The sequence below is a fragment of the Pelophylax lessonae genome (genome assembly GCF_965119305.1).
Source record: "Pelophylax lessonae genome assembly, chromosome: 4".
NCBI lineage: Eukaryota > Metazoa > Chordata > Amphibia > Anura > Ranidae > Pelophylax > Pelophylax lessonae.
In genome coordinates, this window is record NC_138771.1 from 81,082,813 (window position 1) to 81,099,602 (window position 16,790).

At 40.5% G+C, this 16,790-nt stretch overlaps 1 protein-coding gene across 1 annotated transcript in view; it reads left to right on the forward strand.

Annotated features, from left to right (window-relative positions):
- Positions 1 to 16,790, forward strand: part of FAM227B (family with sequence similarity 227 member B) — a 733,538-nt gene that overhangs the window by 610,031 nt on the left and 106,717 nt on the right. The window contains exon 12 of the mRNA XM_082254045.1: positions 5,008 to 5,090. Coding sequence (XP_082110171.1) covers positions 5,008 to 5,090 — 83 coding nt within the window. The remainder of the gene's footprint in view (positions 1 to 5,007; positions 5,091 to 16,790) is intronic.

A 16,790-nucleotide genomic window follows, 5' to 3' on the forward strand; every position in this document is an offset into this window, starting at 1 on the left:
GGAGGGTAGGGCGCATAAAGCGGGGGACTTTATAGAGGGGTGCTGGTATACAACAAATAGATTCAGAAAGATAGATATAAAATTATCAGAAAATTTTTATTAAGGAAAAAGATAGAAATATAAAATGTATACTGTATTCACAGGATACAAAACCAATACAGACATATTGCTTTTAAAAACAATTGCAGTTGTAGACCATGTTCTCATATATTGAATACAGATAGATATCGGATCCTACACAGGGGTTGGTAGTAATCACTATATACCCTTTACCATCCAGAAGTGGTGTCTGTGCAGAAAGCGATGTTGCCCACAAATTATTAACCCGACATGTTTCACGGCAATAGCCGCTTCCTCAGGGGTATTTGGGGTTTTTTTTATACAAAATTCAAATAACAACACTAGAGTAGAGAAAAACAAAAAAAACAAATATGTAGTCATATATAAACCATCAGTCTACAGAAGTAACATAGTGTTTATGTATATCAAAAATTAATATATATATAACACTGTTAATCATATGTATCAATTGAACCTGGGGAACAACGTAATCAGAAATATCACACCTGCTTGGCATAAGGTCAGCTGCTTGACGGTAGGGATCCTGGACCACAAAGGTAAGGGAAGACCCCCCCCCCCCCCGGTGCGAACACGGGAGCCAGACCAAAATGCAAGCAAAACTGCAAAACTGGGATACTGATGTCTATAAGTTGAAAAGATATAAACATGTATATAAGTACAATAATGTACAGACATATCCATATGTCTCCTGGATATTCCCAGGAGGCATACAGATATTTTGTTACCATCAGTCCTATGAACAGATAGATAGGCCAAGAAGGATAAAATTGTGGGGTATATCACATATATACATATATGTATATTACTCTTACCCAGATTGCTCCCAAAGATGTATATGGGCAGGGACCGGGTAGAGCTATAGCTGGATCAGCAAGATAGAGGTTAGTCCACAACAGATCCTAGAGGTACTGCCTAGAGGATGTAAAAAGTTCTATTAATAAATGTGTACAACAAATACAATCAAAATGCAAATAGAAATTCCTTTCAACTTACAGGCGTGGAAGAAGCTTCAATGGGGATAACATGCATTAGAGAGTGGGCCAATCAGAGTGTTGCGCAACAAATAAATACAACAATAACTAATATATGTGTAAAATAAAAATAATTAGCAGTATTAAATATACATAAAAAATCGTATATGTATGTGATGTGCTATCATACCACTAGTGATAAAAAGAAACTTCAAGCGTGACCAAAAAAGGTGAATGATAATAAAAAAAAACCTTGAAAGTTCTTAGCATACAGCATTCAACTAATAATGTGATCTCTCATAACTTGCACATTTCAAAAACACCAGTCCATAAATTCCTGTAGTTTGACTTTCCGTAGACATCCAAGAATAGTGGGACAGTTATTGGAGCAGGGTAATAGCGTTCTGGGAAAGAACTACAACTAATTATTTTTGCAATAGTTTCAGGGAAGGTAAAAATATATTTTTGCAGTTTTGAAAATTGTGGTCAGATGCCAAATAAAAAAGAATTGTCTTAACATTAGATTACAAACGGGGCTAAGCTGAGGAGGAGGTTCAATCGCAAAATGGAAGATCTTATTCGCGATGTCCAAATTTTGGACACTGCGAATAAAAAGACCCCTTCAGTATCTCATGCTTCAAGACTGAGGTCTCTCCGCGCTGACCTTAGAAGACTCTTGTTGGAACGTCATGAAAACATACTAGCACACCTTCACATGCAGTATTACTCTGCAAATAATAAAGCAGGCAAATATTTGTCATCTAGGATTAAGACGAAGAGAGTTAAAACCAGAATCGAAGGTATTGTACATCCACATACGGGTAACAAACACTTACACCCACAAGAGATAGCGGATGCGTTCGCTGATTACTACAGCACCCTATATAGTCTTAAGATAGACAAAGATACCCCTCAACCGACGGACGCATCCATCTGCGATTTTTTACATAACCTCCATCTTCCGACCTTGCCGACCGACAAATTAACACAACTGAATAGACCATTCACTATCAAAGAAGTGACTGATACACTTGCAACTATGCCCCTACATAAGTCTCCAGGTCCTGATGGATTCACAAATGAATATTTCAGGTCCTTGCAAGATCAACTAGCACCCCACTTGTTGAACCTTTTCACAAAAACTGTTAAGTTGGGTACATTACCCACTGAAATGTTACAAGCTAATATAATCACAATCCCTAAAGTTGGTAAATCTTCTTCTGATCCTGCCGGCTATAGGCCGATATCTCTTTTGAACAGTGATATTAAGTTATACGCTAAACTTATAGCCAATAGGATTGCATTAATTCTACCTACTTTGATAAAGGAGGACCAGATGGGGTTCGTCAAGGGGAGACAGGCCCCTGACGCTACAAGGCGAGTTATTAACCTGCTCCATCAGGCAGAGCGCACTAAAACGCCTTCTCTGCTCTTATCAATAGACGCAGAGAAGGCGTTTGATCGTGTCCATTGGGGGTACATGAGGGCAGTATTGGGAAAGTTTGGTTTTATTGGACCGATTTTTTCGGCTATTATGAGCTTATATACATCTCCAACTGCTCGAGTGCTCTCTGCGGGCACCCTATCCAAAACTTTTCCAATATTAAATGGCACGCGCCAGGGGTGCCCACTTTCCCCTTTGATATTTAATTTACTGATCGAGCCCTTGGCGGAAACGTTAAGACAAAATCCTAGGATCTCTGGCTTTAAATTTCAGCACCTACAACATACCATCACGCTCTTTGCGGATTACATAATTCTGAGCTTGACGAACCCCATCGTGTCCTTACCTGCTGTCCATGACACTTTGCAGACATTTAGTAATATTTCCTACTATAAGGTTAATTTCGATAAATCAGTCATCCTAAATATGGGCATACATGGCCACGCACTTAGCCATCTTAAGCAAAACTTACCTTATACATGGACCCCCCAAGTTTTGCAATACTTGGGTATAACCTTGACATTTCCAACTTCAGGGCTACAGACACTTAACCTGCGATCACTGATAACTTCCATTTCCAATGATACTAATAAGTTAAAGAAGACGGAACTATCATGGGCAGGAAGAATAGCTGCATTTAAAATGACGTGCCTCCCTAAGATAGTGTATATTTTTCGCGCCCTTCCGACTCATATTCCTAAACACTATATTAATTCGCTCAACAAACTCCTGCGCACCTTCGTTTGGCAGGGGAAACGTGCAAGGTGTGCATATCTACATATGATACGACACAAATCAGTTGGTGGGTTGGGACTACCAAGCCTTGAGGACTATTATCATGCATCTCGCTTGGCTCCTTTACAGTATTGGTTTACCCATAGAACCCATAAAATTTCTCTTCCGTGGCTTCCGATTGAAGCTGCACTATCTAACACACAGGATCTATACACATTACTTCTGGCAGATATGTGGAAACCTATAACAATCCAGACCCTTCCGTTAACAATAAGAGCTTCTCTACAGTCCTGGCGTCATCAAATTGCTCAATTACAGTTACAATCACAGCCAAATAATATATCAGTTCCCATACCCCTATCGACAATGTGTATCTTGCTCCCTAATGTCCATATTAATAAATTGGTGGTAGCAGGTATCGACACAGTGACACAATTATACCAAAATAATACTATTAAGTCCTTTGCAGCCCTTCAACAAGAATTTTCACTCACCCCCCAGGCGGTTTTTGCTTACATTAGTATAGTGAGCTTTATATCTAAACACCCACTCCCTAAACTTGAAATTCCTCAACTACTTTGGAAATATCTTACAGACCCAAACTCTAAGCTTAAAGGGATATCGGTGTTTTATAATCAACTACAGCAGAAACTCACCTTTTTTAAATCATCGTACATGAAGAAATGGGAAAGAGACCTCGGTATGTCCTTCTCCAATGAGCAATGGAGATGGGCGATACGAACGTCTTATAGAGCAACACAATGTGTAACACATTGGGAACAATTCCAAAAAATAGTCACTAGATGGTACCTGTCCCCCTACCGCCTGTCCCTAATATACCCTAAATATGATCCATTGTGCTGGCGTGAGTGTGACCAAACTGGCACAATTTTTCATATATTCTGGTCCTGTAAAGGTCTTGTTAGTTTTTGGAGGAAAATTTTTGAAGTACTTTCTGAAGTTTCGGGCATACTGATCAAACCTGAACCCGCAATAGCGCTACTATTTTTGGGTATTGAAAATATACCATTTGATATCAGAACAGTATTTATACATATACTGATAGCAGCTAAAACGGTAATTGCTAGATGTTGGAAACAACCTATAGCCCCTTCGCATATAGAGGTAATGGGTTTAGTTAACCAGCACTATTCTTTGGAAAAGGCATATGCTTATTCAGTGTGTCGCGGTAAGAAATTTCATACGGCTTGGCTTCTCTGGCAACAAAGCCCCTATTTTCACAGTGTGTAACGGTAGAATTGAGGCGGGTGGATGGTGAGACCCAGAGCATGATGGTGCTTCCTCCGGTATCTGTCTTGGCATTTTTTTGTTTTCTTTCTCCTTTTGGGGTATCTCCTATGTATTTCCTATACACTCCCTAGGTAGTCTCTGGGTCCTGAATGTATACAGTATTGGACTTCCTTGTCTCCTGTTCTTGCTATATATAATGTCATAATGTATTGTGATCAACATACTACATCAATAGTTTCTCTTTTTTTCTTTCTCTTTCTTCTTTTTCTCTTCTCCCTTTTCTATTATTATTATCTTGCGTTAATCTATTGTGTTTTTCATGTGATTGTTTCTTTTCTGTGAAAACCAAATAAAAATCAATTGAAGTAAAAGATTACAAACGTACATCTGGCGCCACCTTTTTACAAAAATATAATTTTCTTTCTAAATGTTTAGGTGTTTGGTAATATATTTGTAGGTGTTATATATTTATATATATTATATACTGTACTATGTAACCCATGTTGTTTCCTTAACAATGATGAAATCACTCCTGTTGGACCCACTTATCAAGATGTCATAAGGGAAACCCAACAGAACAGAAAACGTTTGCAACAAGAGTGTGAAATGTAAGCATTATGAAGTTTCCCGATATAGTTTAAGTTTTCTTTTTAAATGTAGGGCATGTTGATCTTTCTGTATGTGGCAGACATGGCAAATACAGCTGCAAGAAAAAGTATATGAACCATTTGGAAAGATATGGATTCCTGCACAAATTGGTCATAAAATGTAATCTGATCATATAAGTCACAACAGTAGACAATCACAGTCTGCTTAAACTAATAACACACAAAGAATGAAATGTTGCCATGTTTTTATTGAACACACCATGTAAACATTCACAGTGCAGGTGGAAAAAGTATGTGAACCCTTGGATTTAATAACTGGTTGAACCTTCTTTGGCAGCAATAACTTCAACCAAACGTTTCCTGTAGTTGCAGATCAGACGTGCACAATGGTCAGGAGTAATTCTTGACCATTCCTCTTTAAAGAACTGTTTTTAAGTTCAGCAATATTCTTGGGATAGAGAAAAGAAACAAGGGCGCCAAGTCATAAAGGTAGATGAACAGCTGTGTAATTTAATATAGTAACTTACATGTTAAAAACAGGTATTCCAATGAAACAGCATGCATGGTGTAAAAGGACAGTCCCCACAGTAGATCCGATGGAAAAAAATCCCCCAGTGGCGTCTAATTATATTCTCCATCCTCTTGTGAGCATAATGGTATTGGGTTATGAATTTAACCTCCCCAAAGGCTGTCAAGTCAGATGTAGATTTAACGGAACAAGGATTTTTACTAGAAATTTTGAAGAATGTAAAAATCCTTGTTCCGTTAAATCTACATCTGACTTGACAGCCTTTGAAATCAACACCATTTTATAGTGAGCACTATGGATGTGATTATGTATCGTTGCTAATTTTGGTACTTTCGGTAATTTTATGCATTTCCCTTCCTTTTACAACGAGTCCTGCTGATATTTGCTGTTTTTTCCCTCCAATCCCCCCCCCCTATTTTTGTCCTTGCCAGCGGTTAATTGGTTAACCCCCAGTGAGGTTGTTTGCCTTTTATGTATTTTATTGATTGTTTTTTATAGAGTTATATTTTATTATTCATCCACTAATGCTATATAATATTTAGGTTTTTAATAGAGTCCCATATTTACAGCTATATTCATATATACCTACACATTCTCTATATGTGACACGTTCACACAAGATAGGTTATACCTCCTTCACAGCGGAGGTTCCATTAATTTAATGTTTTAATTATATCTTATGTATTTATAATTTTATATGAATCCAATGGGGAGATGTCCGCATTGAGCAATTCACTCCACTCCTATATAGGGTTCTACATATGCCAATTATTGTGATGAGTTAGTTACTCTGCTCTTATATAGGGTGTTTTTTTTTTTTTATAATGTCTATTAATGTGATGTTCCTTTAATAATGATTGCCTCTGTTGCTGCTGGGAGGTGTTCCTTTCTCCCCCCCTCTCTCTTTTGTTCCTTTTTTTTTTTTATTAATTTTCCCTCCCTTTTTTATTGGTGACACCTGAGGTTTGTCCAATCCTCAGCAGTGCAATTGCTTCTCAGGATTATAAATACTTTCTATGGTGGAGGGGTGGGCTTGCCTGATGAAGGAGGAGGTCCTCCGAAACGACGTTGCAGCCCGCCCTCCACTCTCGGTTCAGTGTACGTTCCTGTCGGCTTCCGTGGAGGAACCAACAGACTTGTCCTTCTATTTCCGGTTCCGGGTTATTACCTTCCTGCTGTACGGCAGACAGCGGTGAGGCTGCCCAGCCAGGGAGCCCACGCCATTTGCAGCATCACCCGGCATTGCCGGTATTCAGGACTTCCTTCACCACTACACAGGACCCGCCACACAGGACCCAGATGTGACTGTCCTTCATTTGCATCTTCCATCGGATCTACTGTGGGGACTGTCCTTTTACACCATGCATGCTGTTTCATTGGAATACCTGTTTTTAACATGTAAGTTACTATATTAAATTACACAGCTGTTCATCTACCTTTATGACTTGGCGCCCTTGTTTCTTTTCTCTGTTACATGTTTGGAGGGTATCCCTACCTCTTGAGGAGCTGCCTGTCCAATCTTCACCCCAGTACCCTGATTTGGACTTTTTGTACTCTTTCATCAGCAAGGATCCATCCGGGATCATCGCATGATTGATTAGGACTTCTACACACTTGAGGTTCTTGTATCTTGTTTGCCCTGCAATATTTTCAATATTTTCATTGTTACCCAATTTAATTTATTCATTTATCCATTTATATTCATTTTAGTTTTAATTTTTTTTTTTTTTTATATTGGTGATTCATCTGTGGTACCACTGGTCATGTGGTCCCCTCCAAAATGGTCCAGTGAGCGCTGATTCACTGACCTAGGTCAGTGTGTGTCTTTTTATTCAATATTCTTGGGATGTCTGGTGTTAATCGCTTTCTTGAGGTCATGCACAGCATCTCAATTGGGTTGAGGTCAGGACTCTGACTGGGCCACTTCAGAAGGCGTATTTTCTTCTGTTTAAGCCATTCTGTTGTTGATTTACTTCTATGCTTTGGGTCTTCTATGCATTGTCCTGTTGCAACACCCATCTTCTGTTGAGCTTTAGCTGGTAGACAGAAGGCCTTAAGTTCTCCTGCAAAATGCCTTGATAAACTTGGGAATTCCTTTTTCCTTCGATGATAGCAATCCGTCCAGGCCCTGGCGCAGCAAAGCAGCCCCAAACCATGATGCCCCCACCACCATACTTCACAGTTGGGATGATGTTTTGATGTTGGTGTGCTTTGTCTCTTTTTCACCACACATAGTTTTGTGTGTTTCTTCCAAACAACTCAACTTTGGTTTCATCTGTCCACAGAATATTTTGCCAGCACTGCTGTGGAACATCCAGGTGCTCTTGTGCAAACTGTAAACGTGCAGCAATGTTTTGTTTGGACAGCAGTGGCTTCCTCTGTGGTATCCTCCCATGAAATCCATTCTTGTTTAGTGTTTTACGTGTTGTAGATTCGCTAACAGGGATGTTATCATTTGCCAGTGACGTTTGTAAGTCTTTAGCTGACACTCTAGGATTCTTCTTCACCTCATTGAGCAGTCTGCGCTGTGCTCTTGCAGTCATCTTTACAGGACGACCAGTCCTAGGGAGAGTAGCAGCAGTGCTGAACTTTCTCCATTTATAGACAATTTGTCTTACCGTGGACTGATGAATAGCAAGGCTTTTGGAGATACTTTTATAACCCTTTCCAGCTTTATGCAAGTCAACAAATCTTAATCGTAGGTCTTCTGAGAGCTCTTTTGTGCGAGGCATCATTCACATCAGGCAATGCTTCTTGTGAAAAGCAAACCCAGAACTGGTGTGTGTTTTTATAGGACAGGGCAGCTGTAACCAACACCAATCTCATCTCATTGATTGGACTCCAGTTGGCTGACATCTCACTCCAATTAGCTCTTGGAGATGTCATTAGTCTAGGGGATCACATACTTTTTCCACCTGCACTATGAATGTTTACATGGTGTGTTTAATAAAAACATGGCAACATTTCATTCTTTGTGTGTTATTAGTTTAAGCAGACTGTGATTGTCTATTGTTGTGACTTAGATTAGGATCAGATCACATTTTATGACCAATTTGTTCAGAAATCCGTATCATTGCAAAGGGTTCACATACTTTTTCTTGCAGCTGTATATATGTGATTGAATAGTGTTCCATTTTTTTCATTTCTGTGAGTAGGAATGTGTATGTCTAGCATGAATATTGACCTTTTGACCTAGTAAGGTGAAATACTTCTAATTGAGTTATTTGATTAAGCCTAAGGCCTCATGCACACTGAACATTAGAAAAAAAGGTCCTTGAACACCAGTACTGATGGCAGGACATTTTGCGTTTATGCGCATTTAGAAGTATTTAGCCACATTGGCATATAAAAGCATTGTATCATATGTATTGTACAAGCAGCATAACATCTGCATAAATTACATGCATACAGTGCCTTGCAAAAGTATTCGGCCCCCTTGAACTTTGCGACCTTTTGCCACATTTCAGGCTTCAAACATAAAGATATAAAACTGTAATTTTTTGTGAAGAATCAACAACAAGTGGGACACAATCATGAGGTTGAACGAAATTTATTGGATATTTCAAACTTTTTTAACCTTCCTAGCGGTATTCCCGAGCGTGACTCGGGGTTAGATTTTAGAGCCAAAGGCGGTAACCCCGAGCCACACTCGGGGTACCGCTAGGAAGATCGCTGGATCCTGGAAGAGGTTTTACTTACCTTTTCTCCGGGATCCAGCGTAGAATGCGGGCGGTATGTGGCGGCGGAGCTTCCTCCCGATCGTCTGCGAGCCCCGGCTTCCGTCTCCGGCGACGTGACGTCCGCCGGGGGGTGGAACCGGTGGCAAATTCAAATGTGAAACACACCAAACACACTGATACCATTCAAAATAAAATCACATTACATTGCCCCCCAGTGCCCTTTCCTGCAGTTTTACTGTACTTCTTATGTAAATATATATATACATATATATATATATATATATATATATATATATACACACATTATATATATATATATATATATATATATATATATATATATATATATGTAATTCTTGTGAATGAGCAGCCCAAACCAACTGTATACATTATATATATATATATATATATATATATATATATATATATATATATAATATATGTATAAATACATATATAATATATATAATAAATGTATACAGTTGGTTTGGGCTGCTCATTCACAAGAATTACATGCAAAGTAATGGTACCGCTTTCAGCACCTAAAATCCAAAAGAATCATACCGCCAGGGAGGTTAACAAATAAAAAACTGGAAAATTGGGAGTGCAAAATTATTCAGCCCCTTTACTTTCAGTGCAGCAAACTCTCTCCAGAAGTTCAGTGAGGATCTCTGAATGATCCAATGTTGACCTAAATGACTAATGATGATAAATAGAATCCACCTGTGTGTAATCAAGTCTCCGTATAAATGCACCTGCACTGTGATAGTCTCAGAGGTCCGTTTAAAGCGCAGAGAGCATTATGAAAAACACACCAGGCAGGTCCGAGATACTGTTGTGGAGAAGTTTAAAGCTGGATTTGGATACAAAAAGATTTACCAAGCTTTAAACATCCCAAGGAACACTGTGCAAGCCATAATATTGAAATGGAAGGAGTATCAGACCACTGAAAATCTACGAAGACCTGGCCATCCCTCTAAACTTTCAGCTCATACAAGGAGAAGACTGATCAGAGATGCAGCCAAGAGGCCCATGATCACTCTGGATGAACTGCAGAGATCTACAGCTGAGGTGAGAGACTCTGTCCATAGGACAACAATCAGTCGTATACTGCACAAATCTGGCCTTTATGGAAGAGTGGCAAGAAGAAAGACATTTCTTAAAGATATCCATAAAAAGTGTAGTTTAAGGTTTGCCACAAGCCACCTGGGAGACACACCATACGTGTGGAAGAAGGTGCTCTGGTCAGATGAAACCAAAATCGAACTTTTTGACAACAATGCAAAACGTTATATTTGCTGTAAAAGCAACACAGCTCATCACCCTGAACACACCATCCCCGCTGTCAAACATGGTGGTGGCAGCATCATGGTTTGGGCCTGCTTTTCTTCAGCAGGGACAGGGAAGATGGTTAAAATTGAAGGGAAGATGGATGGAGCCAAATACAGGACCATTCTGGAAGAAAACCTAATGAAGTCTGCAAAAGACCGGAGACTGAGACGGAGATTTGTCTTCCAACAAGACAATGATCCAAAACATAAAGCAAAATCTACAATGGAATGGTTCACAAATAAACATATCCAGGTGTTAGAATGGCCAAGTAAAAGTCCAGACCTGAATCCAATCGAGAATCTGTGGAAAGAACTGAAAACTGCTGTTCACAAACGCTCTCCATCCAACCTCACTGAGCTTGAGCTGTTTTGCAAGGAGGAACGGGTAAAAATTTCAGTCTCTCGATGTGCAAAACTGATAGAGACATACCCAAGCGACTTACAGCTGTAATCGCAGCAAAAGGTGGCGCTACAAAGTATTAACTTAAGAGGGGCTGAATAATTTTGCACGTCCAATTTTTCAGTTTTTTATTTGTTAAAAAAGTTTGAAATATCCAATAAATTTCGTTCCACTTCATGATTGTGTCCCACTTGTTGTTGATTCTTCACAAAAAATTACAGTTTTATATCTTTATGTTTGAAGCCTGAATTGTGGCAAAAGGTCGCAAGGCACTGTACAATGTTTCTCAAGGTCCCCACCAATGTCCTCCAACATATGGTATACTCTAGATTATGACAAAAGATGGCCTGTGTGTTTTTTGGATTCATAAATGAATATGCATACCTCCTCTGTAGCCGTACTTCCTTCAACAATAAAAAGATCCTGATATAAAGACATTTCAGGCCCCTGCTGACTCTGCCCATGTCTGCGATCACGAAATCATGGCCTCTATCTAATGGAGATGATCCAAAGGGTAGTCTAGAAACCAAGAATAATATATGATGTATGGAAGATAGATAGATAGACCAGTTGGATATGATCCTGAAAAGAGAAAATTAAATGAAGATTAAAAACTTTCACATGAACAAATATTCTAAAAAATAAAATAAAAAAAGCAGGGGAAAAAAAGTTTTTGTCTTTTGTTCATTGACAGACATAGCTCCATATTTTCTTGACCGTTGGGTTTATACTGCTCCCTACAGAAGTAGGACACTAGGCGGAGAGAAGTTTGACATACGCCTATAGGGCAGTCCCAGGGGGTATATTCCACTTCCTGCTATAGGTCTTCAGTTTTTTTCTGCCTAGTCAGGACCTAGTTCCTTGCTGGGACCTCCGGTCCTAACATTTTTTCTTTTTTAAATGGAATTTTTTTCATCTTCTATTATTTTCTGTTCCTGTGAGAACTACAATCAATTTGGTTCTGTAAGAACTACAATCAACTGCTCAACTGGGCGACGGACTGTATATCCTAGATCCTTACGGGTCTCCTCAGTCCGGCCAGTGAGGGCAACCTGACCTCAGCTTCACGCTAGGTCGGCCACGACATAGCCCCACTGGACAGGTGCCGGTCGGCAAGTAAACGCCTCGTGAGAATGCATAGCCCTGGCCTGCAGCACCCCCATCCCAGGATGGTGCAGTGGTCTGCCTGGAGTGGTGCTCACCCGGTTCCCAGGTGTGGTAAGTAGTGTCCCCCCTCTCCCTTGGTGGTCTTTCGGGGGGGAACCTTGGCCCCTCCTTGGGATGTTCGGGCCCCTGGGTTCCCCTCCATCCCCCCAAGCCCCTCTAAACAGTCACTGTGGGTCTTTTGGCCCCCAACCTCTACCCCTCCCCTTCCCGGGTGCGGTAGGAGCTGGCTTTGTCACATGCTCCAGAAGAGGGGGTTGGATATAATTGCTGCTGACCGTGTTGCACAACAGAGGATTTTGAGCGGGTTCACTGCCTCCTGGGGGTTAGTGACTGGAGCAGGGATGTCCTTTGGGCTCCCTGTGGTGGTTGTTGAGCTGACAGACCAAGCTGTCCGAGCTACTTACCAAGCTGTTCGAGCTGCTGGCCAAGCTGTCCAAGCTGCTGACCAAGCGGGGGAGCAGATGTTTTATCACCTATGGGTACACGTCTCACGTGGCCGGATCGGTCCATAAATTTAGGCCACGAGACTTAATTTAAGTTCGGTCCTTAGGGTGGTGTTCACCATAGCATTGGTGTCCCAGACTTTAACCGAGTGGGCAAAGCTTTTGCACCAGGAGGGAGAACAGCTTCTCCCTGCCTTTGTGGAGCTGGCAGACCAGTTGGTCCAGAGGTTGCAGTTCATCTGGGAGGTCTCTCTGGATGCGGCTCCCTTAGTCTCAGGGCTGTCCGGGACAGCAGTGGTCCTTCAGCGCAGGATATGGCTGAAATGCTGATCTGCAGACCAGGCTTCCAAGAAGGCCTTATCTGATCTTCCCTTTGTGGGGGATCACCTGTTCAGATCCTCCCTGGATGATATCATTAAGCAGGATTTTAAGACAATCGATCTAAGTCTGTAAGGACCTCCTCCAGGGGTTCCAATAGGACCTGGTCTGGTAAGCTAAGAGCGGGTCCTTCCGGACCCATGGTTCTCCCTGATTCCCCGATTCCGATATATGTTAGTCATCCACGCCTCCTCTGCTTGCCGTGGGTAATGAGCATTATCAAGAGGTCTTACCTCGGCTCCTAAGGGCTTCACAAAGTGTTGGCCCTGGTGTTGGCATTAATGCGCCAGTGGAGGATTGCGGTACTGGAGTACCTGGATGATCTTCTTCTGCAAGCAGAGTCTCCAACTGCTCTGACGGACAACCGGAATATTACTGTGTGGACTCGGCAGGAGTTCGGTTGGAAATTAAATTTCCAGATATTGGCTCTGGTTCTGTCCGCCTAGTTGGACTAGCTAGGTCTGCTCTCAGGGGGTCTGGACTCTGAGAGAATCCAGACTACCGATATACATTCTGGACATTTCATCTGGAGGTGTTTCATCAGTTGTGTCTCTGGTTGGAAACTCCCAAGGTGGTCCTGGAAGGTGCTTAGGTTTGTGGCACAGTCTCGGGTTCCTCTGGCCGACGCCACAGACACACTGGTGGCTCTTTTGGTTCAAAGTTCTATCCCACATGGTATTATGGAGACTCACCAACTAGAAGAGCAAGAGTAGTAGCAATAGGTTTCGCAAAAGAAGTAAGATTTTCCTTAGAAGAGAGGAAAGTAGACCCTGAGGGCCGGAACATATTTTTAAAGGGAAACTTGCCAGGGATGGAGTGTACATTGGCAAATATATATAGCCCCAATAAAAATCCAAAAAGGTACTTAAAGGAAGCTCAGGGGAAACAAATCATATAAAAGAAGGGAAAGCTAATCCTTGCAGGAGATCTAAATTTTTGCTTAGATCCACAGGTAAATACTACGTCACGTGCACTGGATAATGGGAACTCTCAATCAAGAGCAATTAAGAAGAAATTACACCAGTGTCAACTGGTGGATGTCTGGTGGGTCCAATGTCCTTGGGTGAAAGATTACTAATTCTACTCTATAGTGCACGACACATGTTCAAGAATAGATTACATTATGGTGGAGCATAGACTGTCAGATCCTGTGGCAAAAACATCAATAGAAATAGTGTCAATATGAAAACATTGACCCTGTAATGGCAAAGCTCAAGTTTACTGGTAGTCAGCCTAGGATATGTAACTGGAGGCTAAATGAGGGTTTGATATAGGATACAAAAGTAGTGGACAAAATGAAAAAAGAATTACAACAATATTTCCTGTTAGATGAATCACCGGGAGTATCCGAGACCGCAATTTGGGATGCCCACAAGGCCTATATAGGGGTATCATGATTTCAATAGGCTCCAGAAAAAAGAAGAAAAGGACAATTAACATGGAAAGGCTACTGAAAGAAATATACATATATATGTATGAGAGAGTAAGAGCGATAACCCAAAATTTAACACCTGCTCCCCATTCACACCTGAGACCTTTTAACAGTGAGTCACATCACACTGGGGAGGGAAAATTGCTAATTGGGCCCAATTTGGACATTTTCACTTAGAGTTGTACTCACTTTTGTTGCCAGCAGTTTAGACATGAATGGCTGTGTATTGCGTTATTTTGAGGGGACAGCAAATTTACACTGTTATACAAGCTGTGCAATCACTACTTTACATTGTAGCACAGTGTCATTTCTTCAGTGTTGTCATATGAAAAGATACAATAAAATATTTACAAAAATGTGAGGGGTGTACTCACTTTTGTGATATACTGTAAAAGTACAGTAGTTCCATATCTAATAAATGCAGCAAAGGGAGTAATACCAAAAAATGGCAAAAAACAGAAAAAAAAACACAATTAGTGAATGGTTTAATAGGATGAAATACATATATGAAATATAATTTTTATGTAGTAGGGAAGAAGATCAGGCAGAGAGATTTGCCAGTATATGGGGAAGTTGGCTACAATTTAGAAAAATGGATAGATATATTTAAATAAAGATAGAAGAAGGAGCCGAGAGACAGGAGAGTGGGACGAGGTAGAAGACTAGGCACCTCATCCAGGGCGGGGGTGAGGGAGAGAAATAGGAGAAAGAGGGTGTAGGGAGGTAATGTGCATATTTTTTTATTGTATGTTTCTTTATGATGTGGAATGTGTTGATGTGAAAATTAAATAAAGTCTAAATATTAAAAGTAAAAAATAGGGATGTAATTTCGGTCCACACTATGGCTTTGTGGATATGGTCATGGAATCTGGGAAGGGAAGAGTCCCAAAACTGGATGTGCCTCCACCCCAGCAATAAGATCTATGTGTGACACATCATGAGCCATCCTGGAGGTACACACTACCACACACCAAAGGATCATAGATCACCAAAGGATGCCGGGAAATTCCTGGATTATCATGAATATTCCAAAATCATTGTTTTTCACTATCCGTTAACACGTATTAGCACTTGTAAATGCCAGATACGGATACACACACCTGGCATTTACAAGAATTTACACACGTATAGGTGCGTCAATTGTTTTTTCTGCCAAAATTCTGCTGCTCCTGCCTCTAAACGTCCCTGCCTCTAAATGCCTGTAAATGCCTGTTTGTGCATTGAACACTTAGGCTAACATGGAAAAACATTTAGAGGAAGAAAAAGAACATTTTTGACTCTCCTCTAAAATTCTGTGTAAAACGCCCAGTGTGCATGAGGCCTAAAAGTGTAATTTTGCAGAACTGGAAAGTAAAGCTCCACAGTCCAAACGATCTCTCTAGGTTCCATAAAGATAAAGCTGCTTTTAAAGCCGGCCAAACACGGTTTGAATCTAGGCCAGTTCCGCAGCAACCAGACGAAATTCGAACCAATAATGAGCAAGCTAAATGTACCAAGTTGAACTATCTATCAACTTGGGTGCAAATAGCCTGCCGGATTCTCTTATGATTATAGCTAGCGGCTGCTATAGCCGCTGGCGATAATCACAGTCTTCTCCCGCTGGGGAAAACTGCCCACTTCCCCCCCCCCCGCCAGGAACAGACAATTGCTCTGAAGGGGGGAAATGTACAAATTTCTTTCCCATGGTTGCAGGAAAGAAATTTGCATCATGTATGTCTTGCCTTAGTCTCTATAGAGAATAATTTGAGATATTTGCTTACATATTGGCAGTATAGCCATGCATCTGGAGGATTGTTAACATAATCTAAAGCGACAGGGTTAGTACTGTGATCTGCAAGGGGTGTTTCTGTTTAATAATGTTTAGTTATGTTTTACTGCAAAATGTTATTACATATTTGCCTCAACACTTCCAGGAATACCTTTTGATCATTCATGTTCTAATTTTTATGTTCATATCAATTAAGCCATTGGTAAATTTAATGCTGGTTTTGCACGTAACCTCACATTTTGGAAGCTTTCAGTCTTAAACATTTGCATGCAAATGGGCAGTCCACAACAATTTCCCAAACAGCTTATTTTCCAGCTTTGAGGTAACAAAACTTTTTTTTTCTTTCCCTCAGAGGATGTCTTTTTTTAAAATTCTGCTAAAACTTTTGTGAATTAGTACTGCTCAGGCCTTTGAAGAAGGGGACATACCCGCAAAGCTTTTCCTAAAAAATGATATGTTAGTGCAAATAAAAAAAGTATCACGGATAGTACTCAATTGTTTCTGAGGTGTACAAACCTAATGAAACACGATAACAAAAAAAAAAAAAAAAAAACCCTATTTTGATTTGGATT